The following is a 25,459-nucleotide window of genomic DNA, read 5'->3' on the forward strand; positions in this document are numbered from 1 at the left end:
AAAAAGTTATAGTCGAGAGAGCCTAACCGGCGTAAGCATTTTTTTTCCTTTTATCATTTTGTTTCATTCAATACGTTAAGTAATTAACACTAGTACATTAAAAAATTATAAGAACGTTTGCTAGCACAGTTAAATATGGCGTCTGGAAAACAACTGATCCAGTTTCTGATTCAGTCAATACAATCGTTGTTTCTCTTCACTTAAATGTTACAGCTGCACAGCTTCATGCGCAGTCTAATATTTGTGCTTCTCTTTCTCTATGCAATAAGTCCTTACTTACCGAACATTCTGAAAACAACACGTAACTTGACAAACCGATTACGTTTCAAGACCAGTTGCGTTTTCATGGAAGCGAAAATCGATTGCCGAATTGGGAAACCGGCGACTAGAAGCGGATTTCCAAAATCGATTCTTAAGTGTTTACATGGCCAACTAAAACCGGTATTGGGAAACCGGCTTACGAAATCCGATTTTGGGAGCCCGATGTAAACGGGGTGAATATATATCTCTGCTGTAAGAGAGCCTGTTCTCGATTATCGAAACTGAACAATCGAGTAGTAGAACGGCGACGAAGAACGACACTGATTGTTGAAGTACGACGTGGTTGGTGTGGTGGTTCCCATGGATATATACACGGATAAAACATTTGAAGCAATATGTGCAGCATATCGTGTGAACTGCAGAGGAGTAGTGATTAATACCGAGTAAACTATGAACTGCGCTCTGCTTTATGCGTAAATGAACTAACACAGCTTTCGCGTGTGCTATGGACGAAAATCAGTGGTCACTGGTGAAACAGTTAGTGTCCACGATATCAGGTTTGCACATTTCGAGGACGGTCCTTTGATACGAATAGCGGTTGCATTATGTCATATAAATCATAGAACTGTAACTGTTTCGCAGGTGCCACGTAGTAGACGTTGTATAGACAAATATGTCAGTGTATTGTATTTGAAATTGTGCACTCTCTGGAACTAAAATAACACGACATCAAGCCCCAAGCCCATAACGACGGCTGTGGCAGTGCAGAAGTTTAACATTATCTGAAGCAGATGCTAAACGGACCTGGAGACCTTGTTTTCACCGTAGAATGGTGAAATCGCGTGTCATCGCTACCACTCAATGTCGAAATCCTGCAACAAGGTAAGCTGCAGCCAACGCGGATACTTCTTAAAAAGACTTTTAAATGCCATCAGCCTGTTAGCTACTAAAGTAATGTATTAACTGCTTTCTCTTTAAAACAAAATGTTGTTCCAGTCGTAATTTTGTAATTAGTCTACGTACCATTGTAACGATACCAACATTTAGATGTAGTGTATGCTGCAGATCTCTCCCTACAATTTTTCTACTATCTCATCAAATAGTAATGACGCCTGCTTCCATTCATTTATTGTATGTGCTATGTTTCGCAGGTTCTGCTTTCTCACGTAAAAAAAATCAGTAATTTTAACAAATGAACTATTTGTAACCCGCCGTTATAGCGCCTGTGCGAGAACCTATCGTAACTGACCTTTATTCTGATTGGCTGAGAACAGCAGCTAGCGCAGTATGCGAATTTGACAGCTGGTGTGCATGTGTTTGGTGTTGTTTTGTTTACATATATGGTTCATATGGCTCTGAGCACTATGGGACCCAACTGCTGAGGTCATTAGTCCCCTAGAACTTAGAACTAGTTAAACCTAACTAACCTAAGGACATCACAAACATCCATGCCCGAGGCAGGATTCGAACCTGCGACCGTAGCGGTCTTGCGGTTCCAGACTGCAGCGCCTTTAACCGCACGGCCACTTCGGCCGGCTTGTTTTGTTTACAACGTTAAGCGAATTTCATGGGTTCGGTGCCTCAGTGAGTTTCTAGTAACAGCATATTTTTCATTGCATGCATACATATTATGAAACTACATTAACGCTATATTCTTGTCGTAATTATAATGCCAGACAATGATGATTAATTTTCTTTATCCTGGTTCTTGCATGTCTGAGTGAAGGTACACAGTACATGGGTACAGTTTTATTACTTTTGGGTTCCACAGTAGATTTAATTTCATTACTTTCTCCTCATAATTCCACCAGTGGAATTAGCCACAGCTTACTAACTCATTTATTCAGTGTAACGTAAAGAGACTAGGTCACCACTCGATTACGTGATCATTTACATTACTTAAATTTAGGTTTACCATTGCTGTTGCATTATATCGTTTAGAAATTCCTAGAAACTTAAAGATTGTGACTGATTCCAATGACTAATTGCCGCCGATCGCCTAGTCAAAAGTTATCGGATCTATTTGTCTATTTATGAGCATTACTGTGAAGCACCAAATGCTGAGCATTTAATACCAATCTTCTAAGGGATATCACTTCCTTGTACACTACTGCGTCGTCAACAGACAGTTTCAGAGAGCTGCAGATGTGGTAATGAAACTCTAACGTGAAGTGGAAGCACGAGAAAAGTACACTGCTAGGTCAGTTCAGTACTGTGTTACAGAACTTTTCTAAACTACCACAAGTAGCTAGGATTTAGGTATGTACAACACTATAGCTGGGAATAACATGTTCACAAACTGAGAAACACATTATTTCATTTCTAAAACCGGCGGACACTTAACCTATTTGTTTAAAGATACTGGCGTATTCAACCGTCAGCAGTAGAAGAAGACAAGCGTTTCACACCACATAAACAGCTGTAATTCTCAATCTCCGTCGCCAGTTATGTGGCATATGGACAGAAGAGTAATCTCAGACACGCACTCGCCGGCGAAATGTCGTTATAAAATGGAGTAGCAGGAACTGCTACTATCTGTCACGACCCGCTCAACATACCAACTGTTTCCTCCACGTTCTTACTATCCTCGGGAATCAGTAGGCGCTTTCGAATCATACTATCAAATGTCTTCTTCTATGATTCCATGCCTTTATTACCGAAAATATGTCATTTTCCGTTACTTTTTTCAGATCTATACATCAATATTGCTGTGCACTAGAAAACACTATGGAGTCTCTTGTAGCAAGACAGGACTATATATATCTGATAGATTTGCTCAGTAGATGCTTTAAGACAATTACGATACAAAATAGAGTAACATATTTTTAGGAAGTACTTCGAATTTTCTCATTTTGAGAGCACTGAAGGGCGATCTGTTCAGTTGTTAAAAACCCTTCAACAGCCAACATCACATAAAATATATTTTTACGGACACGCTACACAACAGATTTTAAAGTGGATTCGCACTATTTACAATATGTCCAGCGCATGTGAATAGCTGTGCTATTGTGTACGGTGTTTGTATGATGCAGCAAACAACTGTGAGCAATATGTATATGGATATAGCCTGTTGCACAAGGTGCTTTAAGTTTTTAAATATTTTAGCGTTAACAAACATTTTATAATGTGCTATTTTTATTGACTTGACATCTTGTGCATGAGGTTAGCGTAAAATGAACATGTTTTACAACAAAAATATTTTAAGACTTGAAGATGGCAGCTTAGTCTGTTGAAACCGGTAGTCTTAAATTTAAAAAAATGTTTCATGCGATCTTTGCTGTTTAATGGTTTTTAGCAATTTACGAAGTGCGAATTTGTAATTGTATGGAGGCTGCCGTGAGTGCTACAAGCGTCAATTTTTATTTATGGATTTGGCCATATGATCACATTTATTTTCCTGCATGATCGATTTCAACCCTGACCAACCTGGATAGCCGTGCGTGGCAGCACGACGATTCCGGGGTCCGGGGATGCACGCCAGGCCCGTGTCGAATCCACACGGTGGAGTAACGTCGAGGGCCGGTGTGCCGGCCGGTCTGGATGTGGATTTTAGGCGGTTTCACACGTCCGAGTAGGTGAACACTGGGCAGGTGCCCACATACTGCCTCAGTTACATGATCCGCGAACATTTAGACAAATTCCGCCCCCGGGGGAAATAGCGCTGGAGGCAGGAGGGACATCCGGACCTTGTACCACTAACATTGGCAAATCCAACAATTAACATGTCGGTCACATGAAGGAACGAGATAAAGGAGAAAAGAGGAAGAAGAAGAAGACCGATTTCAGCCAAATCAAACGGCCGTCTCAAGGTCAACGTGCATGCTAGTAGTCCTTGCATTGATAATGACCACATACTGCTTCGTAACAGTAAATGAACCTAAGTAAAATTAAGAGACAATTCTAAATAATGTAGTCAGTTTAATTGATCGCTGTCTTGTACTGACAGAAGAACCATCTTACTGGAAAGTCGATTCAAACGTAATTTGCCCCTCGAATATTCTTTAGGATAGGGTAAACATTTTGTAACACCTTCTAGTGCTTATTAACGATTCTGTCAGCAGTTGCAGTATTTATATCAGGCGACTAGTTTCGAACCTCAGAGGTTCATTTTCAAGCCTGACCTGCTGTGGGTGCACTCACAGTGCCTGACCTTGATAATGAACATCAAAGTGGCAAATCATGCTTTGTGCGTTATTTACAGAATTAGCTTGATTTTCACTTGGTGAGAGGCACGCGTGGATCGTAGCATTCATTCTGGAAACAACTTATAAAGCATGTGTTGCCACTTTGATGTTTATTGTTAAGATCAGGCATTCTTAGTGCAATCTCAGTAGGACAGGCTCGAAAATAAACCAGTAAGGCTTGAAACAAGTCGCCTAATATAAATACTGCAATTGTTGACAGAATCGTTAATAAACGACTTAAAGAATGTAATCAAGTTGCTGTTTGCCTGTCAGTACAGTGTTGAAACTGAAGAATTATGAAACACGTTAAACGTAAACACGAGGCCTTAAAACATTGTAATATACGCAAAATTTCATTTTCTATATACCAGAGTAACTTCACACACACACACACACACACACACACACACACACACACACAGAGAGAGAGAGAGAGAGAGTGAGAGAGGGGGGGGGGGAGGGGGAGAGAGAGATGCCGTATCGTGGTCTCACTAGATATCACAAGGAGGTACTTGGTGAAGTGAGTTAGTAATGAAAAGAAACGCTGATCCGCAAAACTATTGGCGTGTCAAGTTGGACTTGGCCTTAAGAACATCGTGCGACACCTGAGTTAAAGTAGCACTGTAATGGTTCAAATGACTCTGAGCACTATGGGACTTAACATCTGAGGTCATCAGTCCCCTACAACTTAGAACTACTTAAACGTAACTACCCTAAGGACATCACACACGTCCATGCCCGAGGCAGGATTCGAACCTGCGACCTTAGTAGTCGCGTAGTTCCGGACTGAAGCGCCTAGAACCGCTCGGCCACCGCGGCCGGCAGCACTGTAATCAAATGTAGGTACTGATAGCAACTATAAACAGTTCAAGGATCGCTTACGAAAGGTGATCAACTCTAAAGAGTACCCAGGAGCGACTAAGCAAGGAGCCCTGTAAAAATGTTACGTCTCGTAAATCTTTCACGTAAACAATCTATTTACAATCTGACACAAATTGTTAGTCGCTATTTTACCTAAGTATTCCGAACAGCGATTTTTTTTTCTGGAGGTAGAATGCATGCATTCATTAGATGCAAATTCAACTATTCTAAATGTAGATCCTATGCAAATCTGGGAGACTGTAGGGATGTCTGACGGACTATATAACTCTTTTCGGATGCTGGGCTGTCATTTTCAATGCGTGGTGTGAGTGTTGTGAAACCTGTCGCATTAAGTGGTACAGCTTGTCAACCAACATAACGGAACGCGACAGGGGATTACTGTCGTTGTTTCACAACATCTGACGAATAAAACTTGACGATTATTTGTGTGGTGTCGAGATACATAAGAGACAAGTCTTATAGAATGAATGAAGTCAGGCTGATTGTGAGAATGCTTTACCTTCTAGGAGTAACATTGCTCTCCGTACCAACATGATATAAAGGTCGAGGCTAGCGTTAAACACTACTAAACTTGATCCGTTTAATGTGTGTGTTATATTTTTTCCCACTCAACGTCACCATACGGATATGCACTGGGTCCGTTCTCAATATGATTTCACAGCGGTTCACAGTGTAGAAAAATCAACAAATTTAACCTTTTTTTCCTATGAAACCTAGAACTGTAAGTCGCTATGACTTCATAGATGGTTTCGAGTCAAATCAGTTTCAAGCGTAATAGACTTTTTTTTGTTGTTGGTCAGAGTGTAATTTTACTTGCAGAAATAACGATACGAAATGTACAGCATTAACCGGACCTTACGTATATGGGATCGCGGCGGGTCAAATCACCATGTTTTGATTGAATACCATATTCTCAACCGTATGCAAAATTTGGAAACAAAGATGTGAGATGTATCCCACACTACACAAATTACTAATTGTTCTGTAAGTCTGCGATTTTATTTTCTAGCTTGAATACGATATGTTACAGTTGTGAGTAAACTTCCTCGTCTTTCATTTTCGTAATTTCTTTGACTTTGTAGGTGAATAGTACTCTACGCTTGCCATACTATTGTTATGAACTTCCTGACAGTGTGTGCAGAACCGGTACTCGAAACTGGGATTTTTGACTTTCGTGAGGATGTAGTCAACCAACTGAGTTTCTCAATCACGATTCACGACCCGCCCTCACAGCTTCACCTCCGCCGGTACCACTTCTCCCACCTTTGCCATACAGTTTTAAGCTGGCATGAAGTTTCAAATCAGCAGTCTCTCCGCTTAGTGATGCAAATGCCTGGACATTTATAAGTTAGAGCAAATGCCCAGGATAAATGCCTGGGCAAGTGCCATTAATTCATAAATGCCTTAGCATTTATGCATTTTAAAGATTAATTGAAAACCGGCACTTAAAAAAATTTTTGTAACTGATATTTCGTGTTGGAAAAGGTGTTTTGCAACACAGCTTCTGTAGTGGTTGTTCTGTAGTGGTTGGGTAACCAAGTTGGAAAAGCTGCTTGACAGTTATGGAAGAGTTATTAGGGGAAATAAACTGGACTGTAAACGTATTTATACGTTTTCAATCAGGTCTGTTGTTGAGGTAGTACATAAAAAAAGTAAACGAATCTCAGGCTTAAAAGTCGTTCTTGAAATAAAGTATATTTCATATTAAGTAAGTAGCCAGTAGGTAGTATTTTTAATTATACTATGCTACTGCAAAAATATTACAGTAAAACATAATGATTTTAATGAGGGATGAGTCATGCGCTGATTCCGATTACACAAGTCCAAGAATCGCCGATTCCCTAGGAATCGACTAGTATCGGAATCAAACGATTCCAGCGTCTTCGGCATCGATTCTTTGTTATGAAATCTCTTTTAAGTTACTGCTCTCATTTTATCTTCACAGTAGAAACCGGCATATTAATTTGCTATTGCAGCAATGCTAAAATGTTTGGTTTTTGCTAACAATAAATGTTTATTGGTAAAATTTACATTGCTTTGAAGTATTGGGTTATTATAGAAAACAGGAAAAGCGATCAGTGTTATTTTAATAACAACTCACACAGAAACATGAAACAAACATAAAAGACACAAGAATTGGTCAGCACTGCAGACAGTAGAGTCGCTGTTGCCGTGTGTGGTGACCTATGAGACGGTGCGCATGTACGTGCAGTCTGTACGGTAGTTTCTCGCTGTCGCACTAGCACACAGGTTGTATTGCAGAATGGCACCGTCCCTGATTCGAAAATATTTTACGAAGTGTGGTAACAGTGAAGTAAAAAGCTTCATTTGCAAAAAAGGATTAAAAATGGGAAGGGGCACAACAAACTTACGATATCACACAAGAAGAAAATGTCCGTGCTTGCTTCAAGCTAAAAAATTAATACCATCCAGAAGCAATGATGCAAGAAAGTCATCAACTTGTGACCTCTGGCGCTCTCCACTTGACCTGTGCCATGTTTTCTGGAGGCATTAAGGTCAATTTCTGCCCCATGTCGATCCATATCTGCTTCTCCTTAACTTTCACCAAAATTTTTCAATCTTTGTTAGAAATCTACGTCAATTACCGCAAGTAACAGCAGTAAAAAACAAAAATCAGTTATACCTTTGACCGGCTGTAACAGGTTACAGTTGAGACGAAAAAAACTGGTATGAGCGGAAACCGGTTGTTCCAGCAATAAACGTCTTCCCTATTCTGACTGATTAACCCATTAGCGCCGTGCGTTGCCATATGGCAATGTTTGTAACACTTTTTTAAAATCGTTGATTCCACGACATCAACGAAGCGAGAGTGTTGGCAGCACTGGATTCCGTTCCGCAAGACTGTAAAGATCACTACAATGCAACGTTTTTAACAATACATTTAAATTCTGCAGCGTAAGCAGTGTTGGAAGTCGTCGTTTGCTGAATGACAAAGAAAAATGGAGAATAAGTTGGAGTAAGTATGTTTTACACAGTAACTTACGATATATAATTTGGTTTTTTAGTACGGTTGTGCTTTAAATACTCAAATATATATTCTTTGGAGGTTACTGCTTGCTGTGAAATAAATTACGTTCCTTTAGGCCGTTTGAACGTCGGCAACGCTAGGCGCTTGTACTCAGTAAAAGGACGAATTTTCTCTTTCTTGTTTTCGAAGAGGTTTCTCGCTGGCTGAGGCGCTGGAGATTTTTTATAATGACGATATTGAAGGTGATGTGTTTGTTGAGCCCCCAGATCCGAATACAGAAGCATGATGGATTATGTGGTGGCTGGACAACTTACTTGTCACAATAATCTCTTCTTCATGTGGTGCACAAGAAGTTGGCCAAGTCAAGAGATTCTCGGAACTAAAAAAGCGAAATGTAATGATTCCCAGACCAAAACTTGTAGCCAAATACAATACATATATGGGAGGTATTGATCAGATGGATCAGAATCTAGCGTACTGTCGCATTGCAATAAGAAGCAAGAAATGGTACTGGTGTCTCTTTACATGGATTTTAGATGTCGCCATACAAAACAGCTGGATTTTGTATAAAAAAGCAAGAAACCGAACTATTTCTCAGCGTGATTTCAAGAGAGAAGTAGCAACAATGTACTTGCAGAGACACCAAGCGTTACCAAAAGGAGCCAGGACACCATCTACATCAAGGGCATGTTCCGACAGCCGCATATCAGATTCAATTAGGTTTGGTAAGACTGACCACCTCGTCCAGCACACAGAAGGAAAGAAGAAGAAAAGGTATGCACACAAGGACTGTAAATCTATTGGGAGAACAGTGTGTTCGAAGTGTAATGTGGGATTGTGTATTGACTTTTATTCCATTTCATGTAAAATAATGCTGAGTTCAAGATTTGATATTTGATTATGAATTGTACTGTGTTATAAAGTATCAGATGTATGATGAAGACTGAGTAATAAATTTGCGCAAGACTTGTATATGTAATAAGAAATTTCAATAACCAACTTATTTTAGTTGAAATTGTAATCCGTATAAATTTAGGTAGTGAAAGCGCCTAGCGTTGCCATATGGCAACGTCAAATATCTCACTAATGCCAGTAATGACTTTTGTCGAAACAACTCTGTTGTGTAATTTATGCCTTTTACAGACATAATAACGCAATTTTTTTTAAAATCGCGAAAAAATTAATTCCGGCGCTAATGGGTTAAGCTTGTGGCGTAAGATAACGAGAGAATGTTCATAACCTGTAGCTTAGGTGTGATGTCCTTAGCTTAGTTAGGTTTAAGTAGTTCTAAGTTCTAGGGGACTGATGACCATAGACGTTAAGCGCCATAGTGCTCAGAGCCATTTGAATTTTTGTAGCTTAGGTGGGCTTTGTAGACCAGTTTGGGGTTTTCTACGTCAGTGGTGAACTACAAGTGTCCTATATCAAATTGTTTGCCTCGACTTCCCCTACACCACTGTGCATATGGTAAACAGTTATCGTTTACATTCTGTATTCCCAGAACAAACGGGTAGCCTACTTAGGGCAGAGAGGGTTACATGCCGACGAGCGAGGTTCAGCAGTGGTGACGGAGTACCCTGACTTGTATCGAGAGAGAGCTCGCTGACAGACCGCGGCAGCGTAGGGCGCTAGTGTGAGCAGACAGTTGACAGACGGGCCCCGGAACGTGCGCGGCGTGCCGTGGGTAGGGATGCGGCGAGCTGACGGGTGTCGGTGGGCGGTGGTAGGGCGGCGCGTCGCAGCAGTGGAACGGAGGAGCGCAGGCCGCCTACCATGGCTGCTGAGGTGTGCTGAGCTGAGCTGAGCTGAGGTGCTGCGCTGCCGGCCGGGTACGGACTGCTCTCCGCGGACTCCCGCTCGGCCGGCGCTCCGCTATATTTACCCGCGCAACGACGCCGTGAAATGGGCTATAGGGGCCGCACCCGCTATTCTCCGTGGCGGGAAAATGCCCCGCGTATCAAAATATAGCTGGCGGCGGGCCTTTACAGCGCGTTTCCACTGTCTCGGGCGACCCGCGGCCGCGGGTTTATTTATAATACCGCGACCAGGCGAGGCGCGTGCCCCGGCGGGCCGAGGCGCCGCTAAGTCCTCTGGAGCTGCAGCGCCGCTTATTAGCATAACTTGACAGACGTCCCAGTGGCTATGCTAATTCGATGGCTTCTGTCGCCGCGGAAATATCCCGTTGTGCTTCGCTAGCAGTGCTACTCTGTCCAGTAGCGTTATTATGACCACCTGCTAGCACTCGGAATTGTAGTCGTTTGTAGTACACACAGAAGATAACTCTTTACAAGTCAGTCAGTCCGATGCTGGCACTGGTAGAGGAGGTAGAGCCACCTGCAGTGCTCGCTATACATGTTGAGTGGGTTACGAAAAACTCACACAATGCTGAGTGGGATGTCACGAAAGACTCACACAGAATATGCGGTGGTCGAGGTGCTCCAATACAAGTTCGACTGGATTAATGCCATTTGTCCGAGACCGCCTGCAAAAATACGTACAATTTTCATAATTTTTGCTCGGCTCTGACTAAGCGGTGTGAAGTCTTAGTCGGATGAAAATTATCGAACTATAGGAAATGCTTCTCCCTGAACATTTCGATATACAATTAATAACATTAGTTGTCATGTACATTTTACTATAGTTCTTACTACAGTTCTTTGTGAAGATCAGTAAATTACATTTTGACATACTGGTCCTTCTTTCGAATCAATTCACTGACTAACTGCCTTACGTAGATGCCTGAAACTTCAAGTACGTATTAACTATGTGTTATCAAAAAAGTAGACTACAATCATGTCATGTTAAGAGTTCGAAGCATGCAGTTTTGAAAAAGTGAACACATTTAACTATCTGGGCGTGGACATCACTTCGAGAAATGAGATTGAATCCGAACTGAAGAAGAGATTACGGGCGGGAAATGCGTGCTACTTCTCACTGAATAGATTACTTTCATCGCGGATATTGTCTAGGAATTTAAAGATTAGAATATACAAAACTATTATTCTACTAGTTATGCTGTATGGGTGTGAGACTTGGTCTCTCACTGTGCAAAATGAAAAGCCGTCTCGAGTATTTGAAAACAAAATTTCGCGGAAAATTTTCGGAGCAAACAGGGATGACATTAGCGGAGAGTGGCGAAAACTGCATAACGAAGAGCTTCAAGCCCTGACATAATCAGTATTATTAAATCACGTAGGCAGCGATGGGCGGGTCACGTAGCTCGAATGGATGAGGGCAGGGCAGCGCGCAGAGTACTGGTAGGGCACCTAGAAGGAAAACGTCCTGTGGGGAGACCGAGGAGTAGATGGGAGGACAATGTGAAGGCTGATTCGAGGAGCCTGGGTATTGAAGGTGGATCGAAGGAAATAGCCCGAGACAGGGACAGATGGCGAAAATACGTTGCTGCGGTAATGAACTCTCCGGTCCGGTATGACCAGTGAGACAATCATGTCATTACAGCTACCAGTTTTTATTCTAGAAATATTTACATCCGGTAATCACAATTGAGATCACCTCTTTATAATTACTCAGTAGGTATTGAATTTCCTGTTGATAGTACGTTAGCGTGTGTAGTCTACATTCCTTCATATAGTATCCTGAAATATCTCAGAAATTTCAGATCTATAGGTCAGATTCTTTGTTCATAAAGTATACGTCCCAGATAATTCTATTCTCGCTGAATTCAAAGTGATATTTCAGTTCACTGACCTCTGTTGTTCATAAAACATTCCAGTGGCCGAATTTTCTTCGTTTACATGTTCCTCATCTTCTCTCTTCCTTTTCTTGTTTCTCTCTGTTATTCTGGCGTCTTTAGTTTCCAGCTTTGACCACTCTCGTGGACTCAGTTGCTAACAGTGATGGTCTCATATTAAACCCAGAATATATTCATAAGAACTCTAGAACTTAGCAGCTGCTAACTGCCTCACATTAAAACAAATTATTGGCATAATAACTTCGGAGAACGACAAGATAGCAGCAACTCAAAGTGTAAGTAGGCTGTTTATGTTTTCTTATTGGCAACGTTACGTAGCGCTCAATATGAAAACAGTGTTGCCAACTCTAAAAAACCCGAGTCGCTAGATTCAATATCAAAAGTCGCTAGAAAGTCGCTAAAACTGATTTTACTAGGGGTGTACTGAAAACTTCGTGCTGTGAATGGTGCAATAAGCCAGTTGGGGGGGGGGGGGGGGGAGGTTAATAAAATATTAATAAAAATTGTCTCATACATAATTGCTATATTGTCTTAATTAAATGACGCATCGCTTGCAACAACATACATATAAAATACGCGAATGTTCAATTAAACATGTTATCATAATTGACGCAACACATAAATTGTTTTTTCAATCACAGTAGTCAAATATACTAGAAATATACAACTACATTCGTAACAAAAGAAAGCAAGAACGCAAATTAGGTTACAAAATATATACATACCGGTATGTGAGCTATTCATCGTCGTCACTCAGAAGATCGAATAACTCTTCTGTTTCATGCTCTGACAGAACTGTATTTGATGTAGAGGGTTGAACGTCGCTCGAAAGATGATGTTGCAGTTCTACTGGTTTGGTCGCAAAGGAGTAACTTTTGTTCATTCCAATAAGCTCCAATACGTCTGACGGTATGTCAAAAGATGCACAATCTTTATTTTGTTTCTTCAGCTGGTCTCTCAATATGATCAAAGCATTAATTGTCTTTAATTGTCTTAGGTTGTTTAGTTTTTATAATGTTCATAGAACTGAATATTCTTTCCACTTCTGCATTTGAATGCGGTAGGCATAGAACAGTCATTGCTAGCTGTGAAATCAAAGAAAAAGGATTCTCCCCTGCGGAATTTTTATACTGCAAAACCTCACTCCAAAATCGAACAGTGTTAGTAGTGTTATTCCACCTAATGAAGTTGATATTATGCCATTCTTGCAGCATACCGTCTATGAAATCGCCGCTAAAACCCAATTCTTTGGCTACATCAGCTACAGCATTATTTTTATTCACTTTTAGTGTTTCTTCAACATTCAGCATTGACATTTTTTTCAGGATCGTAACGTTACTTGGCAGTCTTTGTTGAATTTCTTTTATGAGTTTCAGACTAAACTGAATGCATCTCTTCTTCAAATAAACTTTATTTTCTTCAGAGAATTTCTATTCAAACATAAAGCCAAGGTTCGGATTTGCGTACATACATTTGCTTGGAACTGGTGTTATCAACAAATCAAAGGGGGGGGGGGGGTTCAAAGGGTTCTGAGCACTATGGAACTTAACATCTGTGGTCATCAGTCCCCTAGAACTTAGAACTACTTAAACCTAACTAATCGAAGGACATGACACACATCCATGCCCGAGGCAGGATTCGAACCTGCGACCGTAGCAGTCGCGCGGTTCCGGACTGAGCGCCTAGAACCGCTAGACCACCGCGGCCGGCAACAAATCAACAGTTGGAAAAACTGTGTTTTGTCCGAGTGATTGCATGAGAAATACAAGTGTAACTAGTAATTTAGTGGGGTCATTGTCTTCTCCTTCAAAAGCTTTTATTGTTATTTGTACGTCTTTTAAAGCATGTTTAAGGTAAAACATGTAAAGATGATTTGAGTCGTCACAATACATCTTGTACAAAAGATCAGCAGTGTAACAATTGTCTTGAACCATGGAAAGTGAAAAATGTAGCTTTAGTTCTTCCCACTGCTCCAGAGTTCTTCGTATTGCTGGTTCACTTGAAAGCCAACATGTTGCACAGACCTTCAAAATTTTTAGTGGATGTTTTCCACAATTTATTGTCTCATAAACCTTTTTATAATCCTCCTGTCTTTTGGGTGAAATGGAGAACCAATTGTAGATTTCCCGTACAAGAAACTATGTTTGTAGGTATGGTATTCACTGAGGCGTGCAAAACTGCAAGCTGAAGAGTGACAAATGCAACGGATCGATACCAAATACTTCAAACCATATTCTCTCTTGAGTTATTCGAAAAGCCCATTGCTTATTCCATCCATTGCAGAAGCATTATCTGTGCCAATTCCTACCATATTAGCGATTGGAAGTTTGAGATCTTTCAAAGAATTCACAAGAACAGCAGCCAGATTTCTTGCATCTGCAGTTTGTACTACAGCGAGTTTGTGAAATGTTGATCTAATGGTTTGATTGTTTACCCTATAGTTATGTATAACGATACCTAGCATTTTAAATATTGATACATCTGTGGATTCATTTATTGGTACACTGTATTTTTGGTTACCCATATTCTCAACCAATGATTGTGCAAAATATGGAGCCAAAACTTCAGTTATAATGTGAGTGCACTTTGTACGATGTAATGCATGTTTCTAGCGCCCTCATTACCGGAAAACACCTTCTTGCACAGTATTCCTAAATGATCTACAGCTACAATAGAACAATGTTCAGCAATAAATAAAGGAAGGCCGCCTTCCGCTCTGCTTACTATTCTAACTGCAGTTTTCGGAAGAATTTTCACAGGTAAGGTGGTTTGTGTTTTTTTAAAATCAATTCTTTGTTTATGCTTAATAGTTTTCGAATGCTTTCTAATATCACACAATTTAGCATAAAACTCTGTTGCACATACTTGACATCTTGCCTTGGATAAGTCTCCAATGACTGGTTTCAGCTACCCATTGAATTCAGGTTCTGCTTCCCACACATCCCGATATTTTTGAGCGTACTGCTTCTTCTTCCGCGGTAAATCCATTATGTAAGCCACCACAACATAAGTTTCACCAATTTATACTCACTGAAAATACATTAAAACTCAGGTGAACTAGAGGTCATGAAACAATCTACTCACTCGGTAACTCGATATCAGTCCTATTGTTCATTGTTTAAAACGTAATAATGTCTGAGATACCCCCACCGAATTCTTCTTGCGTTACCACTGTGCATGTGGTACTAATTTGACTGCGACTTAACATTTCGAAAAATTAGAGGTTGCTGGACAGAAATGTATTTTATTATACTTAATATTACGTACGTTTTTTGTCAGTTCAAAAGTTGAAGAATTATAGATCGATACGCTATCGACGATAACAGGCTAGTGGGTAATGAATAATGAATTGTTCTATAGTCATGGTTTTCTTACTCTGTAGGCAATTCCCATATTCAGATTTACTATATGCTGAATAATGCTACATGATCTGCTAAGAACTTAATTTAGCTTAGTAAATCTAGAACAGAGTCAGTGGTAGGACCCATTCTACAGCTAAAATCTTAGTTTTCTTAATGAAAATACTGGCCCAAAATAGTTTTGATTTGTACTTCAAAAGTCGTCAGTACTACAAAAGTCGCCAGATAAGTCGCTAAATAATTTTTGTCGCTAAAAAGTTTTTTTTGTCGCTAAGACGAAGGCAAAAGTCGCCATTTCTAGCGACAAAGTCGCTAAATTGGCAACACTGTATGAAAATCACTGGCTGTGCTGTGTGCAGTCTGTGGCTGCTTTGCATTGTTGTAATACTCGCCATTGTAGTGTTAGGCAGCTGGCTGTGAACAGCGCGTAGCGTTGGGCAGTTGGTGGTGAGCCGCCAGCAGTGGTGGATGTGGGGAGAGAGATGGCGGAGTTTTGAAATTTGTCATGAACTGCTATATTTATATATGATGATATCAAGGTAAATACATTGTTTGTTCTCTATCAAAATCTTTCATTTGCTAACTATCCCTATCAGTAGTTAGTGCCTTCCATAGTTTGAATCTTTTATTTAGCTGGCAGTAGTGGCGCTCTCTGTATTGCAGTAGCTTGAGCAGCGAAGATTTTTGTGAGGTAAGTGATTTGTGAAGGGAATAGTTTAATGTTAGTCAGGGCCATTCTTTTGTAGGGAATTTTGAAAGTCAGATTGCGTTGCGCTAACAAAATATTGTGTGTCAGTTTAAGCACAGTCCTGTATAATTGTTCAAAGGGGACGTTTCATATGTCGACCCTTAGCCTAGGATACCTCACTGGAATCTTCTGATTTTTTCTTGTAGTTTGTGTATTTAGTGTAGCTTTTGTTTATTGCTAGCGCGTAATTGTAGAGAGAATCTCCTTTGTAGTTGTAGCCTTTCATTGTTGTACAGTAAAACAGTTGTGGCATGCATATAGATTTGCACCAAGTATTTCGCAGCTACGCTTGCAATTAACTAGATATTATTTTCAGTGCTATTTTAATGTGTTCTCCTATTTTTGCACTTCAAATTGTGCTTTTCTGTGTTATCGTGTGAAATATTGTGACAATTATGGCGTGTGAAAAACGTAACACTAGGCTCCAAACTAAACTGAGAAATAATAGTAACGACGAGCGTAGCTTATCAGCGCCGCAGAGTAATGAATTTACTAATGTTCAAATTAGTAATTTGGTAACTGTGCACAGGGAAATGGAGCGGGCGTCAAACAATGGCGTGGACAGTGAAACAATTAGTGAAGAGGGAAGCATTATCGATCGATCGGTCGGCAATAGCTCGCCTCAGGAAGCCGAAATGACACGACACGATCTCGCAAATACTGTAGATTCAGGTTTTGGATCCTCACCGTTTTCTCAAATAAGTCAAGACACATTTTCTGCTTGTCAAAATGTGAATGTTTCCGGTGTAAATTCACTGCCGAAAAGCACTGAGGAACATGTTTCAGACACCAATGCATTGTTATTACAATTAATACAACAAATGGGACAAACACAGCAAAAGCTTCAAAAGTTGGACACAGTGGAACAAAATCTTAAAATGTTAGACACAATGGAACAACACCAGAGACAAACACAGCAACAGTTAGACACAATGGAACAACATCTTCAAAAGTTAGACACCACACTTGATCAAACACGTGAAGATTTAACTACTGAGTTACATAACATTGAATCGAAATGTCAAAAAGTCTGTAATGACGTAAAAACACAAATTTGTGAGCATTTTCAACCTATTTTTTCGCGGCATGAAAATGCATTACAGAATCACGAAGCAGCCATAAAAGAACTGCAAACCATTGTTCATGAAAATCATGAGACCTTGTGGGCTAAAATTGACTCAGTTGCATCTACCGATTCGGTTAAGCAACTTGCAAAAACTCAGGAAAACTTAAAGGACACAGTAGATTCGATTTCAACACAAATGGACACTCTGAAACTTGGTTCAGAAAAGCACACTGAGGAAATGTGTTCACTATCGGAGAAAGTAGCCGAACTTTCGGATCAGGTTACTAACTTATCTACAAAGGTAGATGATGATCTGAATGACACAAGACCTGTAGCCTTCACTGACACACAAGAGTATGAACAAATTAGAAAATTCAAACAGAATCAAAATCAAATCAATACACAGTACAAAAGAGAAATCCGGGAAGTACAAGATCAGCTGACACAGGTAATACAAGAATTACGTATTTCAGAGGATACTCGCGCCCCAATACGGGAAGAGGGACACAGAAATACGGAACAGCCACAAAATAATAACACAGGGCATTTCGGAAGTTATGAAAGAAATTGGCAATGTGCACCGAATTTTGAGATGGAACGGCCGACACGACGTAACAATGACCGATATGCTACTCGCCGACATGATGACTTCGACTATAAGCTGTTCATTACTACACGTAAATTCAAAACATTTAAGAATTCTGGCAACGACATTCATCCACAAGCATGGCTCCATCAATTCTCGCATTGTTTTCCTCCCAACTGGTCGTTAGAACACAGATTAGAATTTATGTGTGGCTACTTGGAGAATGAACCAGCTGTAAGAATGCGATCGGTAATTCACGATTGCCACAGTGAAGGAGAGTTTTACCATGCCTTCCTCTCAGCATATTGGTCTCAAGCCACACAAGACCGAGTAAAACATAGCATCATAATGATGAAACGTTTCGAACAATCTGAATTTTCCAGTCTTATGAAATATTTTGAAGACATGTTGCATAAGAATCAATATCTTTCAAACCCATACAGCCCTTCAGAACTCATCCGCATTTGCTTAATGAAATTGCCTGAACATTTACGACATATTATTTTAGCAGGACGTTGCAAAGACGACATTGAAGCTTTTCAGGGACTGTTACAAGAATTAGAAATCGACACAGACAGTCGGAAAACAGGAAAACAATCACTACAGGTCACATCCATCACAATTTCGTGACGACAGAAACAATAACTGGACACGACAAGTCTATTCTTACAAAGCAAATCGTGACCAAAACAGACGCCACCCATATGACAACCACTGGCAGAGTAATAACAGTTACAGAGAAAGATCGTATTTCTGTAGTAATGAATGTGACAGAGATTACCATAGAAACAGACAATATGGGAACCAAAATAATTATTATCAAGGGAGACAGAATAACTTCAGACGCAATGGTCCAGCGCGCAGTTACGATTCAGGGAGAAATACTCCACCATGTGACCGGCAAGAAAGAAACTATGGAATCTACCGACATGACGACAGACGATATGATCGTAACGACAGACCTGAATTGCATCAGAACTGGCGGGATTCAAACAGAGCAGGGCCCTCTCGACAACACGAATTCGTAGAAGTTAGGTCTCCAAATCCCAATAACGGCGCGCGCCAACAAAGAGACAGACAATGACTCGCACAGCAGGCAGCCGCGTGCGCCCGCTGGCTCCGAGAAAAATAACGTAAGACGCTAGCCTTGAGAAAAATTTTAGCATTCTTTACCGATGTATACAACATGATAATTGCTTTGAAGTTGAAACTCTGTGCACTAGGAAGAGTAAAGGTTTACACCACATTTCACATGTAAAACCGTTTATTGAAAGATAATCTGCTTTTTAACTTTGTCTTTGCCATATAACTTTTCACTTTACATTACTAGGGTGCTGTGTCAGACTTAAGAAACTGTTAACATACAACAACGTTTGAAGTTAAATATCCAGTCTAGAACCTAGGGAACTTATTTAAACAGAAATTACGAATGCATTGTTATAATGAACAGACGACACAGTGTTGTTAGTTGTACATTCTTGCTTGTTAGTTGCACGATTACGTAACGACTATCAGGCTTACATACTTAGGACACATACTGGTACTGCTAATGAGATTTTAATGCAACATTTTGGTTTACTTGAAAATACATTCTGTGTTTAAAGTATTTTCTGTGAGATACCAGACGACACAGTGGTTAGTTTAAGTGACAACTACACGATGTTATCACGACGCTACTAATGAGTGACAATTTACAATGTTGCTTTTGCAGTGTATCTGTTTTATATCTGCACAGTTTTCTGAATTCTTCTAGGAAGAAAAACATGTTTTAGTAGTAACTTTTGTGGTATAGCAACAATGAAACAGCCTTTTTCGTGGCATAACAATACGTTACTGTACAGCACTTTCTTCATCACACCAATAAGCATAACAACTACGATATCTATACGCAAAGCATTTCACTTTTGTGTATTATGAGGTAAGTACATTGACTTCTGCAGAACTTAGCTTTCGGAGGACGATAACTACGACACTTCCACAGAGATTATGTTGCGACAAGATGCACAGTTTAGCGCTACAGTACACGCATTTGAGTGATTAATCTTATACTTAAAACTCTTATTTTTAAAGATTTTTTTTAATTACAAAGAAAGTTTTCCGTGATACATTTCATTCCATTGCTGTAATCTGTAACACCTGAGGGTATAATTACATTAATCCTCAGGGGGGTACACACTTACTTTGTGTACCATGTGTGTGGCAACCACAAGGAACCCTAGCTAATATGGTATTTGCTTATACAACTTTACACATCGGTACCATATTTCTCTAACACACAAATTACACAGCTATCTGATCATGTAACTGAGAGATAAACTTTTTTTTATTACATCAGTGACATATGTTTACGCAATTACAGAGTTGGATTACTTCACACTTACGAAATTGTATTTTGTCTGTACTGTGTGATCTGTTCATATTTTTTCGGAACCATTGTGATACTATGAGAGCTTTGAATGATATATTTGGTAAGGGAGCATGATTTTAAAGTACGTTTGAGGTAGATGACACTATTGAAATGAGCAGAGAATTTTTTTTAGATTTTGAAATTATTGGAGGAAGCTACGACGATTTTGAGATTTGACTGAGGTGTTATGATGTTATTTTTACGACGACGATGTGTATTATGCTGTTGAGGTATGTTTATGTCAATAAGATGATGCTACCATATATGAGGAATGTGATTACGTGTTTATATGTATATGAATAATGAATAGAAGTTAGGGACTCTTGACTTGTGAAACAGGATGTTGGGAACCAAGAATCGTACTTTAAGAGTTATGAAATGTGCGTAAATGCATGACTGTATCACAATGCCGGCGAAAATTTTTTTTTGGACACTGTTATAGTCATAGGATTTTGTTTCTACACATTTGCAACGTAAATTCTCGACCTATGAAATTTTTATATGAGACTGTCACTGTAGCGGAAACTGCTGTCGTAAATATTTCCATAAGAAAGTTAAGTGACCACCTGCACGTAATGCGTCGCGGGCACCCACCTGGGCGACAGCCGCCCGAAAAAAAAAAAAAAGCCATTAGCCTTTCCGGAAGCACAGGTAAAAAAAAAAAAAGAGGCAGGCCTTTAGCCTCGCCATTGACATTCCTTTAGAGAAAATATTGCAAATGCGACACCCTCATTACTTCCATTATCCTCGCTATTGACGTTCCTTTGTAGAAAGCATCACAAAAACGACACGGTCGAACTTGAAAAATGCCACATAGCTATTGAATGATGTTTTTATGCTTTGGTTTGCGTAATTGCTTATTTCATTTGACATCTGTTTTTCAGCTGTGTTGCAGCATTGGTTTCATAAAATAAAATTAAATGCATTTGCTAATGTGAACACTTTCTGTCAACAGATCTATTAAATAATAATTTTGTGATCCACATTCTTCAAAAAAGGAGCACTTGGAAAGGAAAGAACAATAAGAACGGACTAGTAACAGTAACACATAATTTTCTTTTCAAGTACATGGTAATATTTCTTTTTACAATCAGTTGTTGTGGTGCACCACTTTAATTACATAGATATTAAGATGTAAATATACATTTCCCTTATCTGCATTGTTGTTTTTACTGTAATATTTTTTCTGCTTGAGCTATGTCATGTTTAGGTATAAATTACTGCTGTTTGCCAGGTATAGTGCTACTAAATTTCACTTTGTATTACTCTGTTAAGCTAGTTTTTCTATTGATTTATTTTTATTGTTGCTGCACATTGGCTCATATTAGTTGTAATTTTGCATTTTATCTGTTAATTTAGATTTGCTGCTGCTTGCTTTGCAAATTGGCATTTTTTTGGTCATTGTTGTTTGTATTACTTATTTTGTGCTGCTGCATTGCCTCGTTCCTTAGTTTAGCATCTGAGCTCAGTAGATTTAAGTTAGCTTAAGAGGGGGTAGCCTCTAAGAGAATGAGTTGCGATGAATTGGAAGAAATGCATTGAGAAGTTATACGAAAAAAAAGTACAGAAAACAGGTTTAGGTAGGATTTTCTTGGAAATAAATGATGAGGTAAGAAATGTGTGAACATATAAATACAGAAAGCATGCTTGGATAGAATTTTTTTGGTGGAAACAAATATTGAAATAAGAGGAAAGATATATGGAATGAAGTTCTGGGTTGGACTGCAGTAAAACAAACCCTGTCCTTTCCTTTTGTGTCATCCCTCTATATGTTTGTGTACCCTTGTGTATTTGTCTTTTTCCTGTCTTTATGTGTTTAGCTAATAAGATTTATGTTGTAGAATTTTTCAAATACTATGTTATTTTCTTTGTAAAGATGTTTATACATTATTTATTCTGTTCTGTCTTAATGTTCATGTGTGAAGTTGGTGTTTCGAAAGTTATTCTGATCTTTTATGTATGTACTCATGTCATAATTCCTGGAACACTGACGTATATGTTAGTTCGATTCTTTTGTAAAGCCCATATTACTACAAATGTTATCTGTATTATTATGTTTTTAATGATGTGTTTTGTACCTTTGTTATTGTATTCTTATGTTATAAAATTGTAATTGTCACCAGTTCATGATATTATTAACTTGTTAGTTACATTTCACTGCACACGTTTCTGTTGGTCATAGTATATGGACAATATGTGAGAAGTAGGGACTGATAGTGTTTGCACGTGTGTTAATGATTCAGCAAGGGACTGGATAACAGCATTGTTGGTTCTAAGGACAATTCCAAAAACTTTGTGAGTGCACAAGTGGTGGTTATGGACTTGCTATATTATCCGCAAGACTCTTCAATGGTGATTGTGCACCTGCACAGTCGCAACAGATGGCTGCTGGCCGTCTCTACATGGACTACAGTGGGTCTGCACCTTCGGTGGCGCACCAATACCATTATTTCTACAAGGACTACAGTGGGTCTGCATCTTTGATGGCCCACCAATACCATTATTTCTACAAGGACTACAGTGGGTCTGCGCCTCTGATGGCCCACCAGTACCGTAATCTCTACCAGGACTACAGTAGGTCTGCTCTGTGATGACCTAACTACCAATATTCTTCAAAACGTCGACTGACTCTGCTGTGGGTTTACTCTGTTGTGGCCCATTACCTGTCTGCATGTCGAGTCAGCACTGTATTTCCGTTGGAAGGACAACACTACTTCTTCAAGACTGCATGGAAATCCACTACTTCTGTGTGCATTTTCTTTTACTGCTCAGACTTTGAGAAAAACTCTGCATTTTTACTGTGATGAACAATGTGGACTGTCTTTATGGACTGTGAGAAATTTTTAGCTTTTGACCAACATTGTATCAATAAGTGTGTGCATTTGATTTCTTTGTTATTGTAATTATGAAAAATTTTTTTCAAATCTGTATTGGCCACTGCCCAACCCAATTTGTAAAATTTTTTGTGGGGAGCATGGGGGCTATGTAAGTAGGCTGTTTATGTTTTCTTATTGGCAACGTTACGTAGCGCTCAATATGAAAATCACTGGCTGTGCTGTGTGCAGTCTGTGGCTGCTTTGCATTGTTGTAATACTCGCCATTGTAGTGTTAGGCAGCTGGCTGTGAACAGCACGTAGCGTTGGGCAGTTGGAGGTGAGCCGCCTGCAGTGGTGGATGTGGGGAGAGAGATGGCGGAGTTTTGAAATTTGTCATGAACTGCTATATTTATATATGATGATATCAAGGTAAATACATTGTTTGTTCTCTATCAAAATCTTTCATTTGCTAACTATCCCTATCAGTAGTTAGTGCCTTCCATAGTTTGAATCTTTTATTTAGCTGGCAGTAGTGGCGCTCGCTGTATTGCAGTAGCTTGAGCAGCGAAGATTTTTGTGAGGTAAGTGATTTGTGAAGGGTATAGTTTAATGTTAGTCAGGGCCATTCTTTTGTAGGGAATTTTGAAAGTCAGATTGCGTTGCGCTAACAAAATATTGTGTGTCAGTTTAAGCACAGTCCTGTATAATTGTTCAAAGGGGACGTTTCATAAAAGAACAGAAAAGTTAATAAGGCAAACAACGCTCGAAAGCCAAATATATGTAATAAGAGCATCGCAAAGCGTTTCTCCTAACTGGGCTGTCAGCTTGAATAACAGTCGTAAAGTATATGTTTCTCGAACAGGGGTCTAATGACAATACTGACGTGTGAAAGCAGAGGAAAAACGGGTGTGGGCGCCCACCGAGAGATTTTTAAGTTGATTTACAAACAAATTTCGGATGTCCAATTCAGTTCTCTTAATCACCATTTACTTCAAAAGAACCTAAACGTCGATTTAAGATGAAAAACAGAATTTTGATTTTTTGAAGCTGATTCACAGATAATTTATCTTAACTTCCAAGAAATCTGCAGATCACGCACTTACTTTAAAAGTCCTAACACAGCAAGCCTGGACTCTTCTATATCTATGGCCAGCTGTAAAATTGTATTATCCCAGCGAACACAGTTGTCTAGTGCAGGTTCAAACGATCTCTTATAAGATTTGTACAGAGTGTATCATAATTAATAGCGTAAACGCGTACAGTTGAAAGTATACTAGAAGCAAAAAAGTCTCGGTAAACACTGGTCTGTATACGAACCGTTTGCGAGATAAGTGCGACTTGGTTGTTACCAGCTACTACTGGTGTGATTATGTGTAAACAACACATGCTGGTCCTTGGTGGGTGGTCTTCGTTTACATTTTCGAGACGTGGTGTTATAAACAGAATGGATATGACAGTACTGTACACAGTTAAGAGTGCCCCCTCATCCCAGCTGTTTGCGGAGGGTCCGTTGTATTGTACGAGTATTGGTGGTAAGATGGAATATTACAGTAAAGAGGAGTATGCGAACATGCATTTCATGTGTGGTAGGCCTAACAACAATGCATGGGAGGTTCCGCCCTTGCACCAAGAAGCACGTCCTGCCTGAAGGCACCCCAAGAGTTGAACATTTACAAGGGTGCATCAACGCCTCCCAGAAACTGCGCTCTTTACACATACTTTGGGAGTGGCTAGGTCTGTACAAATTATCCACGTGTTGAAGATGTGGTTCTGGAAACAGCAGAACAGCCTCCAGGAGTCTCGACAAGGAGATTTGCCACGCTAGTTCCTGGAATGAGTCACAGCAGTGCTTGGAGGACAGTACGTCGCAATGCAATCTGCTCGTACCACTTCACACGATTTCAGTGTCTTAGTGAGGTGGATTTTTGTCCTGTCAGTGGACGAAACAACAAGCTGAAAGAAACCCTATGTTTCAAAACAACATTTCATTTACAGACGAAGCACGGTTCATTCGTGATTATTACAATTCTCGCGTTTGGAGTCACCCATGTTATACATGAGCCTCCACATCCGCGACGTTTGTCATTGAATGTGTGGTTAGGGTTGCTTGATGATCGTCTTAGCGTCCAGTACGTGTTGCCAAAAAGACTCAATGGACGGCATTACCTTCGGTTTCTGCGGCATCATCTTGCAGGATTGCTTGAGAATGTGTCCTTAGAGCAACGCCAGAGAAAGTGGTGTTTGCGTGATAGAGCACGGCACAGTTTGCTGCTGTGGTAACATGACATCCAACGCGCCGATATGACCAAAGATGGAATGGGCAAGAAGGACGCGTATTGTGGCTTCCAAGATATTCTGATCTGAACCCCATGGCCTTCTGCATTTGGGACCACCTTAAAGGTGTAGTGCTCACCCCCCGGTTAACACAGTAGAAGAATTGGAGCCGAGA

At 39.9% G+C, this 25,459-nt stretch overlaps 1 protein-coding gene across 1 annotated transcript in view; it reads right to left on the minus strand.

The window, feature by feature from the left end:
- Positions 1-10,239, minus strand: part of LOC126473707 (troponin C, isoallergen Bla g 6.0101) — a 69,797-nt gene extending 59,558 nt beyond the window's left edge. Inside the window, exon 1 of the mRNA XM_050100949.1 lies at positions 10,089-10,239. Coding sequence (XP_049956906.1) covers positions 10,089-10,091 — 3 coding nt within the window. The 5' untranslated portion in view covers positions 10,092-10,239. The remainder of the gene's footprint in view (positions 1-10,088) is intronic.
- Between the last annotated feature and the right edge of the window lie 15,220 nt (positions 10,240-25,459).

This window comes from Schistocerca serialis, chromosome 4 (genome assembly GCF_023864345.2).
Source record: "Schistocerca serialis cubense isolate TAMUIC-IGC-003099 chromosome 4, iqSchSeri2.2, whole genome shotgun sequence".
Lineage (NCBI taxonomy): Eukaryota > Metazoa > Arthropoda > Insecta > Orthoptera > Acrididae > Schistocerca > Schistocerca serialis.